The sequence below is a fragment of the Corvus cornix genome, chromosome 11, assembly GCF_000738735.6.
Source record: "Corvus cornix cornix isolate S_Up_H32 chromosome 11, ASM73873v5, whole genome shotgun sequence".
NCBI lineage: Eukaryota > Metazoa > Chordata > Aves > Passeriformes > Corvidae > Corvus > Corvus cornix.
The window spans coordinates 12,982,826-13,002,022 of NC_046341.1; the positions used below are offsets into that span (position 1 = coordinate 12,982,826).

Below are 19,197 nucleotides of genomic sequence, written 5' to 3' on the forward strand. Positions count from 1 at the left end.
AACAGTTCTTTATGGTAATGCAGTTTTTTAAGATTTCTGATTGGAGACCAATACAAAATGCATTTCTTTCCTTCGCTTCCCCAAATAACTATAGGTATTCTGCCTACTCTATTTTGAGTTTAATGAAAGGTGGAATTTTTTGAGAAAGTTGATCTTACTCTGAAAACAGTTACTCTTCTGTCTTTTATTTCACTCTGGGGGAATTTTACTGCAGTGGGTTAAATGACAGGAGCAATCTCATTGTGGCTCACGTACTCAGTCAGATTTTCAAGTATTGTAACTTGAAATTTTTAAAGTTGAAATTAAAATTTCTCCTAAAGCAGGTTGTTAATTAGAGATTGTGTTTATGGTCCCAGAAAAGCCTGGCCCGGGGATATATGAACAAAAAAAGCCTCAGTGGAGGAAATTTGAAGCATGTAACATGCTATAGTCATGATCACACTTGCCTTATGCTACAGTGCAGTTTTCTCTAATCTCTTTTTGGTTATTAAACAGAAAAAGACCTATCAATGCATCAAGTGCCAGATGACCTTTGAGAATGAGAGAGAGATACAAATCCATGTCGCTAACCATATGATTGGTAAGACATTCTTTACACTAGGCCACTCATTGGCTGCTTGTTTTTCGCTACTCTTTGACATTCATTATTTTAATAACTTGTTAATATTCATGCTGTAATTTATTTTTTTATTTTTCAAGGAAAATGATTTTGATGTAATGATTCTTCACTTCAAAGCTTTTTAAATATGTGGTTATAAAAGTGTTACTGCTGAGCTTTTTTCCTTATCCTTTTGAGTCCTCATGTAGCATTTTCATTTATATTAAAATCAAACTTTTGACAGTATCTTCCATTTGATAGCATAAATTTCTCTCTATCTGTGTAAAAAGTACTTGCCAGTTGTCAACCACTTAGGAGCAATTATGTTTCAATTTTGTATGTCATGACATTGAATAGATGTAACTGCTAGCATTTTCCCAGCTAAGTGTGGTGGATTCCTGAGGAACATTGTCAAAACAAAACACTTACAGAGTTATTTCAGCGGGTTTTTTCTACTTTTTCCTGCAATTCTGGACTTCAGAAAGTTCAGCTTTTCAGACATACAAGTGTTTTAAAAATCAGTGTTTTCTGCCTTCTATGACAGTCCTGTCGCAGGAGTTGATAAAAGCATTGTTGTAACCTGATGGGTGTATTTCTGCTGCAGCTGTATGATTGCTTCTCTAATGATCACAAAGAAAGGTTTTTCCATGGACAGATGTTATAAATATATGTGTTGGCCCAAGAGGTCAGTTTATTTTGATGCATAGACCACAAGAAGGTACTTACACATGCCACTGCAGGCATGTGTTGGATGAGACCCTTCAAGGACCCGACAGTGCTCTCTGTCTCGCGCATTCATATGCAGCACTTATCTCCCACAAGCATAATGGTTTTCCTTCAGCAATTTTATATTTAGGAAATTATTCTCCCATCAATTCAGGTATGTATCTCCTATAAGCTTTGAAGTGGATTATGCATAAATACCAGAGAGAGAGAGAAATATGGACTGACAGCCTTCAAGCCCCCACCCCCAAATGAAAAACATACATGTCAGTCACAATAATTTTCATCCAAGAGCCAGGCAGGAGTTTTAAGTTAATGTCAAGCAGGTTAAGATAAAGATATCTAAAAATGTTTGCTTTTGTAGCAGGTGTTAATGTAATCTCTTGTTTGCAAGCTTGAAGAGTGAGATCCTTGTTAATTGGACCATAGTGATTTCATGTAGCTCCCTCCTCAATTTTAAGAAAGAAATCCTTAGCAAGCTTAGCACTTGTTTCAACTTAATTTTTGATCCAGTAGCTAATAAGTGATTTTTAAATACAAAGGTCATGAAATGCTGAGTTAAGGTTCTGCTTGATTCAAGAGGGGAATCATTTGTTTTCCTTTGGAAAAATGCAATTTCTTCATTTTCCAGTAACTGATATGTGAAGTTTATTTATGTATATGCTCATAATAGTGCTGTCTGGAATAACATACAATTTACACACTTTCTTACAAAGTTCTTAGCAACACTGGAAAACAACAGGTGTAGAAGGCATAGGAGGCTCAGAAAATTGTGGTCCTGCTGTTTGTGCAGAGTGCACCCATTGCTTCCTCAAAGCTGTACATCAGTTACTGTAATACTTGGAGGAACTCTGTATAGTACAAAGGTGCTATGGGCCCAGTTCTGTACACCTAGAACATTGTAAATACCAGGATGTGGTAAGAAAATGTGTGATAATTCCATGGTGGTATCATATCTTCATGTTGCTTTGCTGAGGTACAGACTGAGGATGTCCATGAAGTTAAGGTCATGACTGCTTTTAATGGTTCAGTTTAGGAAAGAACAAAGTGTAGAAACCTTTAATATGGAGACAAACTTCTTCCCACTCTGGGCATCTTGGTTCAGAAGGCTCCTGGGCCCCCTCTCCTCCAGGACACGCGACTGCTCACAAAAAAAGGTGTTTCCAGTGAGTTTGCTCATGGGTATTTGTTGGTATTGGTTGTTTACTGGGGAATACTGAAGGGAAAAGGAGAGACTGAATGTCAGCATTTCTCAAGCAATAAATGCTGTGCAGATTTTTGGTGTTAATTTACATAGTCCTGAGTTAGTAACGGTAGGGAGAGTGACTAAGTGCCCCTGGTTCTTGCTCCTGTCCCCTTTGATCATAGCCTGAGGGCTTTGTTCCCTTATTCAGGCCTTTGGACAGACTGGCACGTGCCTCCTTACTGCTCAGGCTGGTTTATCACTGATAAGGGGAGCAAGAGTTTCCCTTCTCTGTGTTAGACCAAGTCTAGCCAGATGGGCAGTGAGAGAAAGAAGCTAATATAGCTGTATCTGCAGGTCTAGTTCACAGGAACTATTAATGTCATCAGTGTCAATTTAAGATCTACAGATGAGGATTTGTTTGTGCTGGGGGGGGCACTGAGATCACAGGGTGAACATACAGGTGTTTGGGAGACATGAGGAGCTTGCTCTCAGACTGTGTGTCCTTAGGAGCTTAGGACTGGCCTCGACTCAATGAACTTGTATCTGTCTAAAGTTAAGGTGTCTGGTTTAATATAGTCATTGAGAAGCTGTCTGGGGAAAACGAATGATTGATACCAATCTAAGATAAGAGTTTGAGTAGGATAAGCATTTCCAGGGAGAGATTTTTATCTCTCTTCTGAATTTGAGGAGAGCCAAGACAATGAAGTTAACCTTGACATGTAATTTTTAGGTAAAAAATCCCTTGGCTTTGATAATCCAAGACCCCTCAGCAGCACTTTCTTCTCATACTTTGAGAAACACAAAATCAATAGATAAGATGTCCTAAGCACTTGCTTACAGTTTTATTCTACTCAAATGACTGTCAACAAAGGAATCCCTGCTCTGTAGCAGCAATACCTCTTAAGTAGCAGTGTCCGTAATATGATTAAAGAATCCAATTATTTCTGACATCGTAGTATTAAAAACTGAATCCAGTTAAATTGGCTGTACCTCCCTCTTCAACCTCTCAGATTCTCAGTCTGGAGTTGGAGGCCCTGTTCATAATTCTTGGAGGTAGGGGGTTTATTTTTTTCAAAGCAGTATGCAGGGAATTTCCAGTGCTACTCCCACACACCGCTTTGAAAAATTACCCTGCTGCACTCTAGCCCTTCATATCCTGTGCACAAACACAGAGGCGCATTGGGTCCTTCATGGGGTCCCAGGGAAGGAGCAGGCTGGATCCATCCCCAGAGGAGGGAAACGGGAGATGTTTTGTTTCAGTTTACGCTGGGGCCTGTAGGGGGGCTCTATGCAGCAGAACAGACCTCCTCAGCTGGGGTTAGCCAGGAAGGGATCTATTTCGGAAGGTTTTCAGCTGTGGGGGTAGTTCGGGTTGGAATTTTTAGAGAGCAGTGGTCTTTGAAACATTGCACCGATTGGGGCTCCTTTGAAACATTTCCATGCCCACAGAAAGGGGATCCCCCTTTGAAACATTTACAGGCATTGGGGAGTCCACCTGGGACTATATCAAAAACTTTCAGTAGTTCTTGCTGCCTCTGTACTTGCTTACCTCCTGTTGCGCTGACCTGGCAATGTTTAAAGCTTCTCCCCCTTATCTCCCCACCTACCTCTGCCTCTGATGTGCTGTCTCTATTAGATGCAGGGGAGGATGGGCATGCACAGCCCCGGGCTCTACGGGGGGCACTGAGCAGCCATGGCAGCAGCCAAAGTGTGGAAAGCTGTCAGTGCAGACTCTGCCCGGTGGCTGGGGGAGCCCTGGAACTTCAGTCTCCATCACAGGACCACTGCCAAGTCCCCATGTGGGCAGTGCCTGCTCCCATCCTGCACTGCCAAGGGAAATCCGCTCAGAGCCCTGCACAGGGAAATAAGGATTAGGCCCAGGGTTTTCCTGATGGGTTTTTACAGCTGTGCTGCTCCCACAGCCAGGCTGGGTGCTCTAATGGATATTTTTCAGGGTGCACAAAATTCCACAGGCTTGTTCTCCAGGTGGGTCAGGTTGCCCTTATCAAGGGGAAATGCATTTGGATCCCTGCCAGAGTTCTCAACTCTTTGGGCAAGAGAAGTGGACACAGCAGCACTTCTCTCTGCCTCAGTTAGATGGGGGATGTTTTCCATTTAATGCTCAAAGAAGATGAGCAACTGTCCCAACTCTTCTTTCTCCATTCTCCGAGAAAGTCTTCTGGCAAATGTGCATAGGAAGCTAAACTGGGGCTTGGCTACTGCTGGAATAGGGAAAAAAGTGATTTCTGGTTTGTGCTCTAACACTGGGATTGCTGTAACATTCCTCATGCCTCCAGCTCCAAAGGAATGGAAGCATTTGTGGGCTCATGAGAGGCTGTCCCAGTTCTGGGAGCTCAGCAGAGCCCTGCCCCGGTGCCGCTCCTGTCCTTCCCCGTGGAATTGCCAGCGCTCCCCGCCAAGATCCACGAATGAACACTGGTGAGCAGGGGAGGAGGGGCGCAGGCTGGATGTGTTTGTGATGTGAACATGAGGCCCTGTTCGTGCTTTGGGAGCCGCTGGGGACAGAGGGGAGTGCTGAAGGGAAAGCTTCCAGAAGTCACTGTGAAACTGTTCCGTGGTCCAGTTCTTGAACTGCAGTCTGGATAAATTCCTCCCTGTTTGATGGGATGGTGTTGACCAAGTTAAACACCGTGTTTGGGAGAGTTTTCTGAGTACTGCCCCAAGCCACAGCATATCATATACATTGTGTGTAATGTAGGACTCCAAGGATCTTAATTACCTTTCCTGCCCTTAGAGATCATGTTTCAAGTTCTGGAAACACTCTGCCAGAATTAAACACAGAAGGGAAAACATCCATCCACAGTTACATTTCATTCAAATGCATGCAAGTATTTGAAACAAAACAATCGCCAACTACAGGTTTGTTATTTTGTTAACATTTTAAAATAACATAATATTTTAAAATAACAAAGGAAGCTGGGTGTTTGGAAAAGGTCAAACTGCTATAATAACTACAGAAATAATTTTCTAAAAAGCAGCAATTTAGAAAGCTCATTTTATGTTTGGAAGAATTAGCAGTTGATACCAAGCTCAGTCACTGAGATGAAACCAGTACAGAGGTAAAGGGGTTGAGATAGTACTCAAAATCAAGCATAAATCAATATATTCCCAGCTATATTTTCAATTTCTGTTTAAAAATTGAAGCAAACAGCTTTATCTTTTGGTATGTTTCATAGTGTTCATAAACTTAGATCTTAACAAAGTTGTTAATTTGTATATTATATGAATAAAAATTCTGACTCATTTTGTGTGGTCTTGAACTCCTTCCTGTCACAGTAGATTCTGAGTGCATGTGTATGTGACAAGGATGTAGGTAAGGATCATTTTTGCAGAACTGACTTTATACATGTGAAGAGACTTAGCCCTGGGCAGCTCTGATGAGGATGTGAAGCATCTCTTATACTCAGGCCTGACTTTGTGAAGCGCTTTGTTCCTTGTTTTCATTGAGCTGAGGGCAGTTAATGCTTCTCAGGATCTCTCTTATAGTAAAACATACTCTATTTTACATGAAATAAATGTCGTCAATATTGGAAAAAGGGCAGCTTTAATTCTTGTAAAATTCCTGTTTCTTCAGACCTAAGGACTTCTGTTAGTTAAAGCATATACATGGTAGCAATGATGATGACATTGTAAGGCATTATCTTAGTAATAGCTTTCAGGCATTAAGGCAAATAAAAATGTGCCAGATTGTTTTTGAAGCATTACTTGCAAATTATCAACAGGAACATATTTCTGGACTCAACAGCTGAATGTGTGAATTAATTATGGACACATTAGGAACTCAGAAATGGTTTTTTTAACTTTGATGTTTGTAAAGCATATTTCAAGTAATTGCTCTTTTAATGCAGAATTGAAGGTACCACCTTCATATATTTACCCGGCACTTGCTTCAATATCCAATTCTGTGTGGATTTGCCTTAATGAACAATATGTACTAGGCTTTCATTTTGCAGTGCTTGCCTGTTGAGAAAGACTAATTTTAGAAAAGAAATGTTAAGTGTACTTACCTTAAAAGATTGACACATACATGGATGTATGTGGATGTATGCATCTCCCTCCACACGCCTCTAGGAGTCTCAATCCCAGGGACTGGCTGGGGTCCTGCTTGTGCAGGCTTTGCCCAAGTGGAGCTTGCTGCTGTCTCGGGCTCCTGGGCACAGGCATCTGCTCATACCAGTAAGGGTCTCCTGTTATTTTGCCCAACTGTAAGCCCTAGGTTTGTTTAAAAGGCACGCTTTTTATCAGTGTAGTCACACTGAAAGCCAAGTTGCCATTGCTAATAGACAGAAGCAGCTCCCTCTACTTCAGTATAAACAAAATTTGCCTTAATATAATCTATTACTTAGTTGGTTTCTTACCTCAAAACATTGTGTTTTTACTCTTCCTTCCTATTTAAGGCTGGAAAATTGATTATCCAAAATCTTAATAATTTTATCCAGTTGTCCTGTGCCAATGTGGCCTCCTGCAATTGTTATCTATGGGTATTTGTTCACACAAATTACACCATTTAATGAGAATGTATTTTGTTTTACTTGTTTATCGGGAAAGAAATAGCATTTCCCTTAATGTATTCATTCACATATTCCTTTTGCATTTTTCATTTCATTTACAACTTGGTAATAGTAGTTCAGTTTTCACTGACATTTTTATAGCTGCTATGACAACATTCCGTTTTTGCATGATACATGCATAATGGGCAATGATCGCAGTGTTACATTGCTTTCATTCTTTCTTAACTGTGTTAAGATTCCTTACAGCCTCCAAACTCAATTTTCATATGCAGTGATGATTACACCTGTTTAAACATTTTCCTGGTAGTTTCATATTTATTCATAAAGGGAATAGTTGATAAAACACCTTTTCTGCAATCAGTCTGAGTTTTAAGTGTGATATTCCTTCAAAGTTATCATTAGCAAGCACCTCAGTCTAGTCCCAGCCTTTCAATATCAGCTAGGCAGTGTAGCAAAAAATGCTATTTTCAGTAAACTTTACCTTGTGTAGAAATAATTTTTCTGAATGTGCAACTTGGTCTTCATTTTATTAACTTTATTAACCTTGAAAACTGTTGTATGTTTGTATTTAAAAGTCTGCAGAGATACTTTCTGCCTTATTCTCAGATATTTTATATGCGTATGGCCATGTATTTCTAAGTTCACAAACAAATTTCTTAGCCCCTCTTTGCTAACCTTGAATCTGGAAGAGAAAGCAAGTTCTCACCATATGGGGCTTGGGTTCTCTCTGCAGATGGCGAAATGACTCTACTTTCTGGTGGAGAGGTCAGCACCCCTCTGTGTCCTACTTTTGAGGAAAAAACACCAGAATATTTCTTGGGGGTGGAAGAGGGAAAAAACCCACCACCATTCCTAAGTGCAGTCTTCAGACTTCATATAAATAGTGTTTTCAGGACATTGTTCTTCTCCTCACATGAATTGTGGGACTAATGTCTCTATTTTTTCTGTCCTTAAAATTTAGGTGTTGATTTCTTTGTGGGAGCTTATTAGCAGGTAACAGTTTTTCCTGGATAACGTAGATGTTATCCCCATTTCTTCTTTATTTACTGGTTTGAAAATATCTGGTACCAGTACCCCCTTTTTTGGCTGATGGAAAACTTAGTGTCTTTTTCTGAAAAATAGACGATATATGAGAAGTGAATAAAGAACAAAGGAATGAATGTTTAGTGAAGCCGGAAAAACCCCGTACTTGGGTTAGCTAGGAATTAGCTTTGGCAGAGTTATAAATACTCTTTTTACCTCTTTGGGGAAACCTAGACAAGGTTCCAGACTGTTTCCAGTAATAGGAAAATGAGAGGAGAATGTATTTAATATCAGTAATCTATAGTTAAATTCCTTTTCTGCTGATAAAGTTCTGGATTTTGCTCTTTCTGAATATCTGGTTCAATATTCAGCACTTTTGAGCACTGAAAAATGTTTATTTTTCCTCTTTTGATTGCAGAACAGCCCTCTGGTGAATCAGTAAGGGTACTGGTGTACATATGCTGAACCCTAGCTCTAGTTATCAGAGAAAAAGAGTTTGTTCATATGTTAAAGGTCCAGCTTTGTACCTCCTGTTACTGGGTGACTTCAAAGTGAGACAGTTGGACTGTTGCCTGTAATTATAGTTCAAGCTCAACAGCATCCTTAACCTTGAGGAAGATTTAATCTGGTCAAGAGGTTACCAACTGACATGGCCCTTAAAAATTATTCTGTTTTGTGATAGCTGGCAAGCAAGTCAAATCAGACACAGCCCTCCCTGCATGCTCTGTCTGTTTGGGGTACTGGCATCTTTTTTTAATTTGTGGAGGAAAACTTTACTACTCTGAGGATCCTCACAATTGATCCCCATGAAGGAAACCCAAGTAAACTTTTTAAACGCTTGTACCTTTCTTTTTTGTTTCAAGACTCCTGGCACAGATAAAGCCTTTGCACAACTGGTCTCTGCAGATGTGCTGCTTCCTTGTCAGAGACTTTGTTCAATTTATTAGTAAATTTTGACAGCTTTGTGCCTTTTTAAGAAACTAAAGGGTTTTAATTGTATATTTTGACTTGGCAGATTTATTGTTGTGCCATTTTTAAAATTAAATTTCTTTTTTAGTGGATTGCACAATAAGCTTGAGGAAGGGGACTTCTGGTTGTCCCTGCCAGACTTCCCTGTGGTAATGTCAAACTCTAAAGAAATGGGAAATTATGGTTTTTTAAGCGAAAAAAGTTTTGTCCTGCAACAACTGAAGAAACCCAAAGAAATCATGTGTGAATACCAGGATCTTCCAAAGAAGACAAAGCTCTGTAGCAGGCCAAAACACCTCACTGTAGTTCCATAGTTGTCTTTTTCATCCATTTCGTAGAATCATAAAATCATTAGGTTGGAAAAGACCTCCACGATGGAGTCCAGCCTTTGACCGAACACGACCTTGTCAACCAGACCAGAGTGCACTGAGTGCTACGTCCAGCTGGTTTTGGAATATTTTCAGAGGTTGTGACACCACCACCTCCATGGGCAGCCCATTCCAATGCTTACCCACCCTTTCAGTGAAAAAATTCTTCCTGATGTTCAACCTGAACCTCCCCTGGCACATCTTGGGGGCCATTTCCTCTTGTCCTCTCTGTTGCCCGGGAGCAGAGGCTGACTCCCTCCTGGCTGCACCTTCCTGTCAGGGAGTTGTAGAGAGCAAGAAGGTCCCCCCTGAGCCTCATTTTCTCCAGGCTGAGCCCCCCCTGCTCCCTCAGCTGCTCCTCATTGGACTGACTCTCTAGATACTTCACCAGCTCCGTTGTCCTTCTCTGGTCAGACTTCATCCCCTCAGTGTCTTTATTGAATTGAGCGGCCCAAAACTGGACACAGGATTCGAGGTGTGGCCTCAGCAGTGCCCTGTATGGGGGGACAATCTCAGCTTTGTGTTCTGTAGTTTGTCCTGCTGCCACAAGCCCAGGGACAGATGGAGTGAATGCGGTGCAGACCTCATGGGGAGGAGCTGAGCCTTTTTGCCTCCTGCTTCCTGTAGGAAGTGGCCAAAACAAATTTGGTCCAGTGTTTTCCTCTTTGGCACCTCCTGAACTGGTGGAGAAGACTACAAAAGATGGCACTAGGTAGGAAGCACACCCTGCTGATGCGTTTACATCACTACTTTAGTCAGTCACAGCCTGCTTGGGATTTAATCCTGCCTTCAGCTGCACATCATCCATCATCTGGTGGATAGCAAAGACCTTAAAATGACCAAATCTTTTGATCATTGTGTGTGTAACTGGGAAGTGTTTAGATTTTTTGATGACTTTATCCTGTTCTGTATTCACAGAGAAGTTTTTTAGCATGGCTCAGGCTAGGCAGAGCCTTTGGTTGTAGGTTTTGCTGCAGATAGAGTTTGGGTGTTTTAAAGGATCAGCATCAACTAGCACCGCTGGCGTGTCCTCTGTTGTTATGTTTTGCACGCATCAGCTATTTTATATTATTGGGGTATGGACAAATAGTTCTTAAACCCCATGACTGTGAGTTATATCCAGGAATAAATATTGGCAACAAAACTTAAATGATGAAACCTCATGGAATGAACAGTAACTGATTCAAGCTGGGCCGGATATAGATAGCTAAAGTTGAAGGGAAGAAAGTATTCCAGTGACATTTTTCTCCTTGTTTAACTTTCTAGTTAAGAAATTCCATTTTTATCCCCCTTTTTCTTAAACAAACAAACAAACAAAAAACCCCAAAAGATCCAAGCAACTTTTGATTCAGCATTTTTTAAAAAATCTGTGATTTGGGGTGAAAAGAAAAGGAAAGCAAATCAACCTTCCCTATGCCTTTAAAATATTTTTAAACTGGTAGTAGCTGTGCCTTCTCTTATAGAACATCAGTGGAGCGAATTTCCTTTGAAGACTAATTCTAATGTGCCAGGAACTGAAGTCAACAATGTGTTAAAAATGAATGATGAACTTCCAAGGGATGGGGAATTTAGATAATGAAATGTTATTTGCTTAATTTACTTTATATAGCATTTGAAAATCTAGATGGACAATTTAACTTTTTTAAAATATAAGCCTTTTTAATTTACATACCTTTTGACTTAGTTCAATGAAGAAAAATTTAAAAAACACAATGAAAAACAATCTATAACTTTTTTTCTGTAATTACAAGAATCCAAAAATAATGGCCTGGCATTAAAGTCTGTAGTTATTTTATAATTTTCTCTTGTCTCTTAAAAAAAAAAGGAATCATATTGTACTACCCCATAGTTATACAGAAATCCAACACTATAAAAATACTTGAGGTATTGCAAAAGTTAAATATGTTATTAAAGCATTATCAAAAGGAAAGCTAGGTTCTCTTCATGTTTTCACTGAAACTTGTAAGGATTTTTTTTGGTAGTGTTATTAGTTTTTGTTACTTGTTAGTGTTTAGCAGTCAGGGTATCAGGGAGATATTTCTTGTAAATCATTAAGTACTGAGTGGTTTGTGGTTTGTGCCCTTGTAGTCCCTGCAATCTAAACATCAGTCTGCAATTTTGAAGAAGAGACATTTGTCATGGAAGCTGGGAGACCAGATTTCAGCTAAGACAAAGGTGTGGCTCTGTTACCTCTAGAACTCTGACTTGATACTCTTTTATTAATTATAAGTGAAAATACTGAGGTTTGATTTCTCCTTCCAGTGGAAATACTACTACATCATAAACGTACAAGGTGTAATTCTATCTATCTTCCATCTTTGTTCTTGTCTGAACATGACTTACCAGGAAAAGAACTCCAGAGACCCAAAATACGTATTCTAAATGGCCTAGTCAATAGTTTTCCCATTTTCCGAAGGCTTAAATGGGGGAAGTGGCCGCCATTTGCAAGCTAGCAATACAGTAAAAGCACATCATTGTACACAACATTTTATTTGGACAGCTGTATAAAAATGGCAGCACACTGTGAAATCCATTAACAGCAAAACATGTTAAATTCAGCAAAATGCATCTCATGTGGAACACTGAATAACAAATTATAGTCTGAGTTTTACTAGCTGGTTATCAGAGTTTGTCTTGAATGAAGAAAATTGAAATTTTTTTCCCTGCATCTGCCTGTTGTAACAGTGAACGCTGTATAGTGGGTTTTGAAACTAGTGTGCACCTGTAAATTCTTGCCCCACAGACTCTTCTGCAAGGTTTTTGCAAATCTAAATACCCCTGAGGATGCTAAAAGGGGGCAGTTTTCACTCAGACAAGTATCTCTTACTGCATGTTGGGTCCCACGTGCACTCACTTGAATTACTGGGTTCAGAAACATTTGTAGGGGTAAGTTCTAGGGGATGTAGGAGTAAAAGCTCAAACTGGGAATAAATGCATCCTTCCCCCTTGTCCCCCTGCTGTGCCAGCAAGAACCGCAGTCTTACCAATCAAGAGCAGGTCCTTTGCCTCATGAGGGATTTCCATGGGTGGATTTTGCTGTGCTGCATGTAGTAAGACTTTTCACAGTAAATCAATAGCATTTAAAAATTCAAAACCCCTCTCCAAAGTATTTTGCATTTCCATTGTTTGTACTGTTTAACTAGGAGATGTTGCTCATCAAGATAGGATGCCATTAAGTATTCTGGTAGAGAAAGAAAAAATGAGTTTACTCTTGCCTGGTAGAAAATGAAACAGCCATGTTAACTTTAGCTCTAATCATGAGATTAGAAGTCTAATGGGGAATTATATCATTTTCAGTCTTCAAAGCCAGCATCAGTGACCTTTGGAGAGTTTTAACTTTAACAGCCTAATGATTTCTCCTCTAGAAGATGGAAAAAACAGTCCTTTCCTTGACAAGGAAATGAAAAGTGGATGAAAAAGGCAAGCACAATAACCGTATGCTGGAGCAGGCTAAACGACTTTTAGTTATATTCAGTACAACTTGTGTGAGATGGTTTCCAGGCTTTATTATCCAAGCCACTGGCTGCTCTGAAGGGAGACAGATAAATGCAAGGCAGAGCCTTGGGGCTGGGGGACAGTGTGGGGACAGCCCTGCTCCTTCACCCCTGTGGCCCGTGGCAGTGACAGCTTTGACCAGCAGGGCTGAGAATGCACACCACGCATCCTGAGCAGGTCCACTGTTGTGTGGGGCTTGTTTCCTGTGCTAGAGCACTGGAATTTCTTGTTCCAGTTCCTGTTTGCCGTGTTTGTGAGCTCAGGCTGTTGCTCTTTTGCCAAGCTGGCAGCACGTGGGGGGAACTTCCTGCACAGGGGATGTAAAAGCGATTCTCTGATTCTTCCTCTGTAGCCATTGGGAGATAAAAGCCAGGACATCAGGGACTGTAAAGAGGGAGCCAAATTATATTTATAATATTAAAGTGAGTGCATTTGTGGTTTTGCCGTTCTCCAGGGTTTTTCATAAGTAGAAAAACATGAATTAGCATTTTCCATTTCCATATATTGACTGGAAAAATAGCCTGCTCTCAATTAAGACCTATAGCTTTTGGGATGTATGCAACAATTCTATAAAATATTTACAGCAAAATTTGCATTTTACATAGTATTACAGTTTTTCTTGTGTTTAGTAGAAAGGACTTAGGCCTAAGAGAGGAAATTCATCCAGCATACCAAAAGGGAAATATATCTAAAATTAGATTGTTAGTATTCACAACAAGGAATGTCCAGTGCTGACTGTTACCTCCAGTAATTACTGAAGGTCACTTTGCCCCCCAGCTATTTGTTACAGCCGCTGCAAGTACCGTGCTCCCTGTGCAGAGCTATCACTATCCCTTTAAAACTGCCTTTGGAAGCGATTGGAGCTTTGTGCTAGACAGATAAGTAGAACATTTTTTACCAAATGTAAATGCGCACTGTAAAGAACATAGCTATTTCCTGGATAATTTGCAGTTGTATATTTTATGTTAATTTCACCGAAAATATTGCACCCCTGCCAGGTTTAGTAGAGGCTCACTGTGATATGAATAATTTCTAGTGAATCTTTTTTTTTTTCTTCATTTAAGATTTGGCACCTTTTTAAGATTTTAATAATAGCAACAAGGAGGAAGATTTAGAACAAGTGAAACATTAGAGCCAAAGAAATTCACATTGAGAGCTAATGTAAAATAGCAAGAATAATTACATGGAAAACAGTTTCCACAGATGTTTTTCCTTGTAATGTAATAACTATTTACTAAACTGTTTATTTTAGGCCCTTGGTTTACAATAAAATATTTATACATGCTCTGCTGTAATAAAAAAATATTGACAAAATACTATAGAGATTTTTAAAAGACAATTAGTATTTCCCTGTCTGGAAAGTGAACACAAGAGAAGCAGCACCAGCCTTTGCTATGCTTGCTGAGAGGAGATGCAGGGTTAGCAGCAGCATCTCTTGCAGGTTTGTCTGTGCTTGGCTCTGCTAACAGGGAGACTCTGGGCTTGTGGTGATCCAGAGGGTAACTTACAGAGGAACACGAAAGCCAGCACTCTGAATAGACTGCGGAAGCATTCTTTTCCACTTCTTTGCAGTAAGAAAATCTTTATTCCCTTCCTGAGTTATTACACAATAAGGTTATGTGTTGTCTAAGAAAAATGTAGCTGTTTTAGGAATAGGTTTAAAGTTCAGGATGCCAGAATCCTGAATCTTGTTCTGTAAAAACAGTGTGGGACAGTGACATCTCTGAAGCACTGCCTGTGGCATGTTTAAAGCTATTGCTTTATCCTGACTGAGCCACATCTGTCATACACCTAATTCATAAAGCTCCTCACACGCCCGTGGAGTCTGTACGTTGGTACACAGGGACTAACCACCTATGCAGATATAGCAGTGCCTTAGGGTGCTGAAGTCATAAATTCAGCAATACTGAAAGGTCTACAGATTATACTTTCCACACATAGTCTTAAAATGTCTATTCTTCTGTTCATGAATATATGGAAGAAATTTTGTTTTGAGGTGCCTATGGCCTTACCTTTTAAAATCTTGAACTCAAGATAGTATCTTGTAAGAAACTTCAGTTCCTCTACCTGCCAGTTTCATAATAAAAGGATTTTTTTTTTTTTCCCCTCAGAAGTTATTGTACATCCTTTACTTAACTCCAGGGTGCTGGCATGCAGTAACTTTAAAAAGAGGCCTCTAGGACAAAAGAGAAAATACCTTTAATTTCATGGATACAGACCTCCCTGTCTGTATGCATTTGAGTACCACCAGCATGTTAGAGCAACCTGAAGTCTGAGTAAAGACTGCATGGCTGGATCTGAACAGCCAATGTTTAGGAAGCAGGATGGTTTCAATATCTAGATATGAATCCATATTTAGCAGTTCAGGCTCTACTTTCAAGTAGACAATTCCCTTGAGTTTCCAGGCTAGCAAGTTGTGAGCTTTATCATTGCAGAAGAAACAGGGTAGCTGCCTTGTGGAATAATTTGAAAAATGAATTTAAAATATATCTATGAACTTTCTTTCTTGGTGAAACTAATAACACTTACCTGTTTAAAAATCAGTGGGGTGAGTACACAGATTTTTGTCATGCTGGGTTCTAACATGTGCAAAAAAAGAACAGGGAAGAGCAGAAAACAGCAAGCATAAGAACTAAAACTGAACAAAAGAGGGAGCTAAGAAATCTTAAATGTTCAGTTTTAAGGCAGAATAATCATAGTTACCAGATGCCTTTCGTTGTAAACTGACTTTTTCATGCTTGGCTCTTACAAAGAGGCCAATGCACGTGAGAGGTTTGTGAGCCTTGTTACTGTCGTGCCATGTAAAGCCATCACATCCCATTCCCATGGTTTGCCCTTGCAGAACCTAACCACAACAGCTTTTTGAGAACTAAAAATTTGCTTTCCCTGTGGAAGTCTGAATAATTTAAAATCAAAATTACAATAAGAAAAATAGATGGTGTAATATGTGCAATATTTTCTGTAAGTTACACCAAAGTTGGGTTTTTGGCTTTTAGCCTTTCCTACCTTCCTGCCCCTGCACTGTTGACACACTACAGAGTGCTGCCAGGTTGTGCAATTATTTCAGTGCAGCTCATTTTGAGTCATTGGTGGGGTCCAAAGCTAGCATTAAGGAAAACAAAGGAATTTGTGCTTGGAAGTCAGCATTGCTCTGTACACAAGAATTTCTTTATTTTTCAAGGCTGTGTTATTGTGTAAGCTAATGATTTTGTTTTTAAGTTATATTCTCAGGGGCATGGATATCCAGGATAATCAAGGATGTACTTTTAATACCGATCCTGCAATGTTAGGTCTCTGGTGGAAAAATTGGCCCGACTGCAGGGTATGAGCCTTGAATTAACCCTGTCTTGGAAGAATTGTTGATTTCCTGGTGCTGAATATATTTGTAAATTGATACATATTATCTATGTGTAAATTAGTTCCAATGAAAGTAAATTAGCCAATTCTCTTCCCACATGCATTTTAAAATGCCACTTACTGTTTATCACAGTAGAAGCCATTATCTCTGTTAGCAATTCTGAAAAATAAGTACATCTGCCAGGGTTTTGCCCTTCGTTGTCTTAGCCCAGCTCACCTGCTTGGCCCTCCCTGCTTCCCCCAGCTCTGGCAGCAGGCTGGGACTCCTCTCCCGGGGAAAACCCAGCTCATAGATCTCTCTCCAGTCCAAATTGAATGTCTTTTCAACTGAAGTGGGAGTACAGCATAGGTATGTAAAGCAGAAATGTGGGTCTGAGAGAAGAGGAGGGCATCTTTTGGAATTTTGAATTGCCTTTTTTCAGCTGTAGAGAGGAGTTAAGAAATTACATGCTTAAATTGAGTAATGTTATTGATAATTCTGCATGGAGAAGTATTTTAAGAGAGGTAGATTAAGGAGCAGAGCAAAAAAGCACATGTAGACGAAAACTGTGAAAGGTTTGAAAATCCATGTGGTATGAATTACAATGCAGACCCTTTCAAACAGTCTCCAAAAGCATTCACCTAGTATCCCTACCATGTCCCTGCATGTAATGAAACAACTGGCAGAGAGCATTATTTTAATAAAGCATTGGCTGTTAGTGTCTCTCATACTGGATCAGGAAAAGAGTTCAGAGGAACAGATATTGCTGAAGAATCTGTCTCCAATTTTCCCTTGGAACTGTGCTTCTAGGGCTTTTAAAGGTTTATGTATTTAACATTGCAAATCTTCATTTTAGATTTTCATTTGCTGCTTGGGATTTTTATTAATTTTGCAGTGTTCATTTAAGTTGATCCAGCCCTTTATATCATTTCCAGCTTGAAATATTAGTTCAGAGATAAGCTTTGTTATTAAATGCTTAATCTTGAACACTTGTCTTATTTGGTAAGAATTATCTCTGAGAAGTAGGCAAAGAAAAGTTGATTGCTGGGGTTTTAAAGCAGCTGTAACTGGAGTAGCCCAAGTACTAGTTTACAAAGGTTGGCATCCCTTCAGTATGCCATCGCAGCAGCTGGACTTCATTAAGTGCTGGTGTTAATTACTGGGGGAGTGTTGGTTCAGTATGTGAGCAGCAACACTTGGGGTGACACACAAAGTAGGAAAAGGGTCACCTTGAAATAGAAGCTTTAAAAAACCTGGACAGGCAAGGCAGGGGTGCCATTAATTTTGTAACTGCATTTAGTTCAAAGTTTTTCAGCAAGCAGTGAAATAAGCACTACTATGCAGCAGTGAGGAATGGCTTAATTGTGTGCACCATTGAGGAGGCAGGAACGGAGGTGAGTGCTGGGGAACTTGCCCCGTAAGAAAGGAAGACGTTAATGTCGTATTTTCTGTGCGTGTTGTGTGAAAGAGAGAGAAAATTCTTTCTGTATTCTCCAGAGTTTTCAAGCCATATGCAGTATAGTTTGAGGAGGAAATATTAATAATTTCTTATACTGTAAATAGTATTCTATGGAGAAAACCTGTTAAGGGTTTGTATCTAAGGAATGTTTAGGAGATGAATGTAATGGAGAAACACATAAAACATGTGGTAGCATAAAACTACCACATACTTTCCATTGCTTGGAAATGTTGTGTCCTAAAGCTGATGACATTCAGACAAAGTGGGCCAAGTCCAGCCCTGGTGTAAGCAGCTGGTGGTGTACCCAGCCCAGTATCCCACCATGTGCTTAAGCAATAGCAAATTTTTGTCCGTGTCTTTCACCTGGCAATTGTCTGGATGTGGAGCCAGGTGCCCGGGCTGGAAAGGGTGCATGTGAGGATGCTGGAGGAGAATTAGGTTATTACATTTCCTCCTTAATTCTTCATCAGGGCTGCTGCCTGTATTTTCTACAGAAAAATCAATGCATTCTGATTCTGTAATTTCCCATGGTGCCTCGCCGGGCGCACGGTGTGCCGTGGGAGGTGACATATCCGGTCATGGCAGCTTGAACTCTTTTTTCCAGTGAAAGAATTCATTGGAATTTCACAACCTTTGCATGCTTTTGTGAAAACACTCATTTGTGTTTGTGCCAACCTGCTAATGGCGGATGCCGGGGCTTGCGAATCCCACCTACATTCGGTGCTCGTTATGGCATGGAATGTGCCGTTAATAATGCATCTGTGAAACTCAGCTGCGAGGGAGCCAAGTAATTATCCCACCGTAGCGTTCCCTGCTTCAGTGTCATCACAACTGGGGCTTCATTAAAAGTCCTAACAGTAGAGATGTTGTGTGGTGCAGCCTGTATATATATTTTTTCATTTAAATTATCAGCAATGCCATGGCTCAGAGGTAATTTGACTTTTTGAAACCGTGGAGCCCCTGTGAATTTCCTTCCTCCTCTCCCTCTCGCTGGCGCACCAGCTGATCAGCCCCAGAAGAACAAAAGGTTTATCTGAAGCTATGAAGCATATATTCACCAGCTTCTGGCGTCTAGATAAAAAAAAAAAAAAAAAAAATCAAAGTACTCCATTGAACATGTTAATACTGAGCAAAATGCACACAGCCAGACACTAAACCTTTACAGGGATTTAGGCATTTGAAAAGTGATACTCTGATCAGGTCTTGAGTTAGTTTCCTTAGCATAAAGTAAAGCAGAATCATAAAATAATATAGATTTTTAAATAAATGGAAAGCTTAACATTCCTCCTGCCCCCCTTTTGTTTTATTTCTTTGTCTGGTTTCTGTCAGTCAGGCAGTAACAAAATCTTGGGCAAAGGTATGCTGTAATGGAAGTATTTTCCCTTTTTAATATCATATTCTTCCAACAGAAAATACAGTATGAACCTCTGGCATAAAAATAAACGGGCATGAAGAACAAAAGCATCTGTGGCTCCTTACAGGTCTCTGAGGAAGTTTGGGATGCTTC

At 40.0% G+C, this 19,197-nt stretch overlaps 1 protein-coding gene across 5 annotated transcripts in view; it reads left to right on the plus strand.

The window, feature by feature from the left end:
* The window catches only part of ZNF423 (zinc finger protein 423), a 229,371-nt gene that overhangs the window by 141,051 nt on the left and 69,123 nt on the right, over positions 1-19,197 (plus strand). For all 5 annotated transcript variants that reach the window (XM_039558390.1, XM_039558391.1, XM_010396558.3 and 2 more), the window contains one exon: positions 496-580. In XM_039558390.1, coding sequence (XP_039414324.1) covers positions 496-580 — 85 coding nt within the window. The remainder of the gene's footprint in view (positions 1-495; positions 581-19,197) is intronic.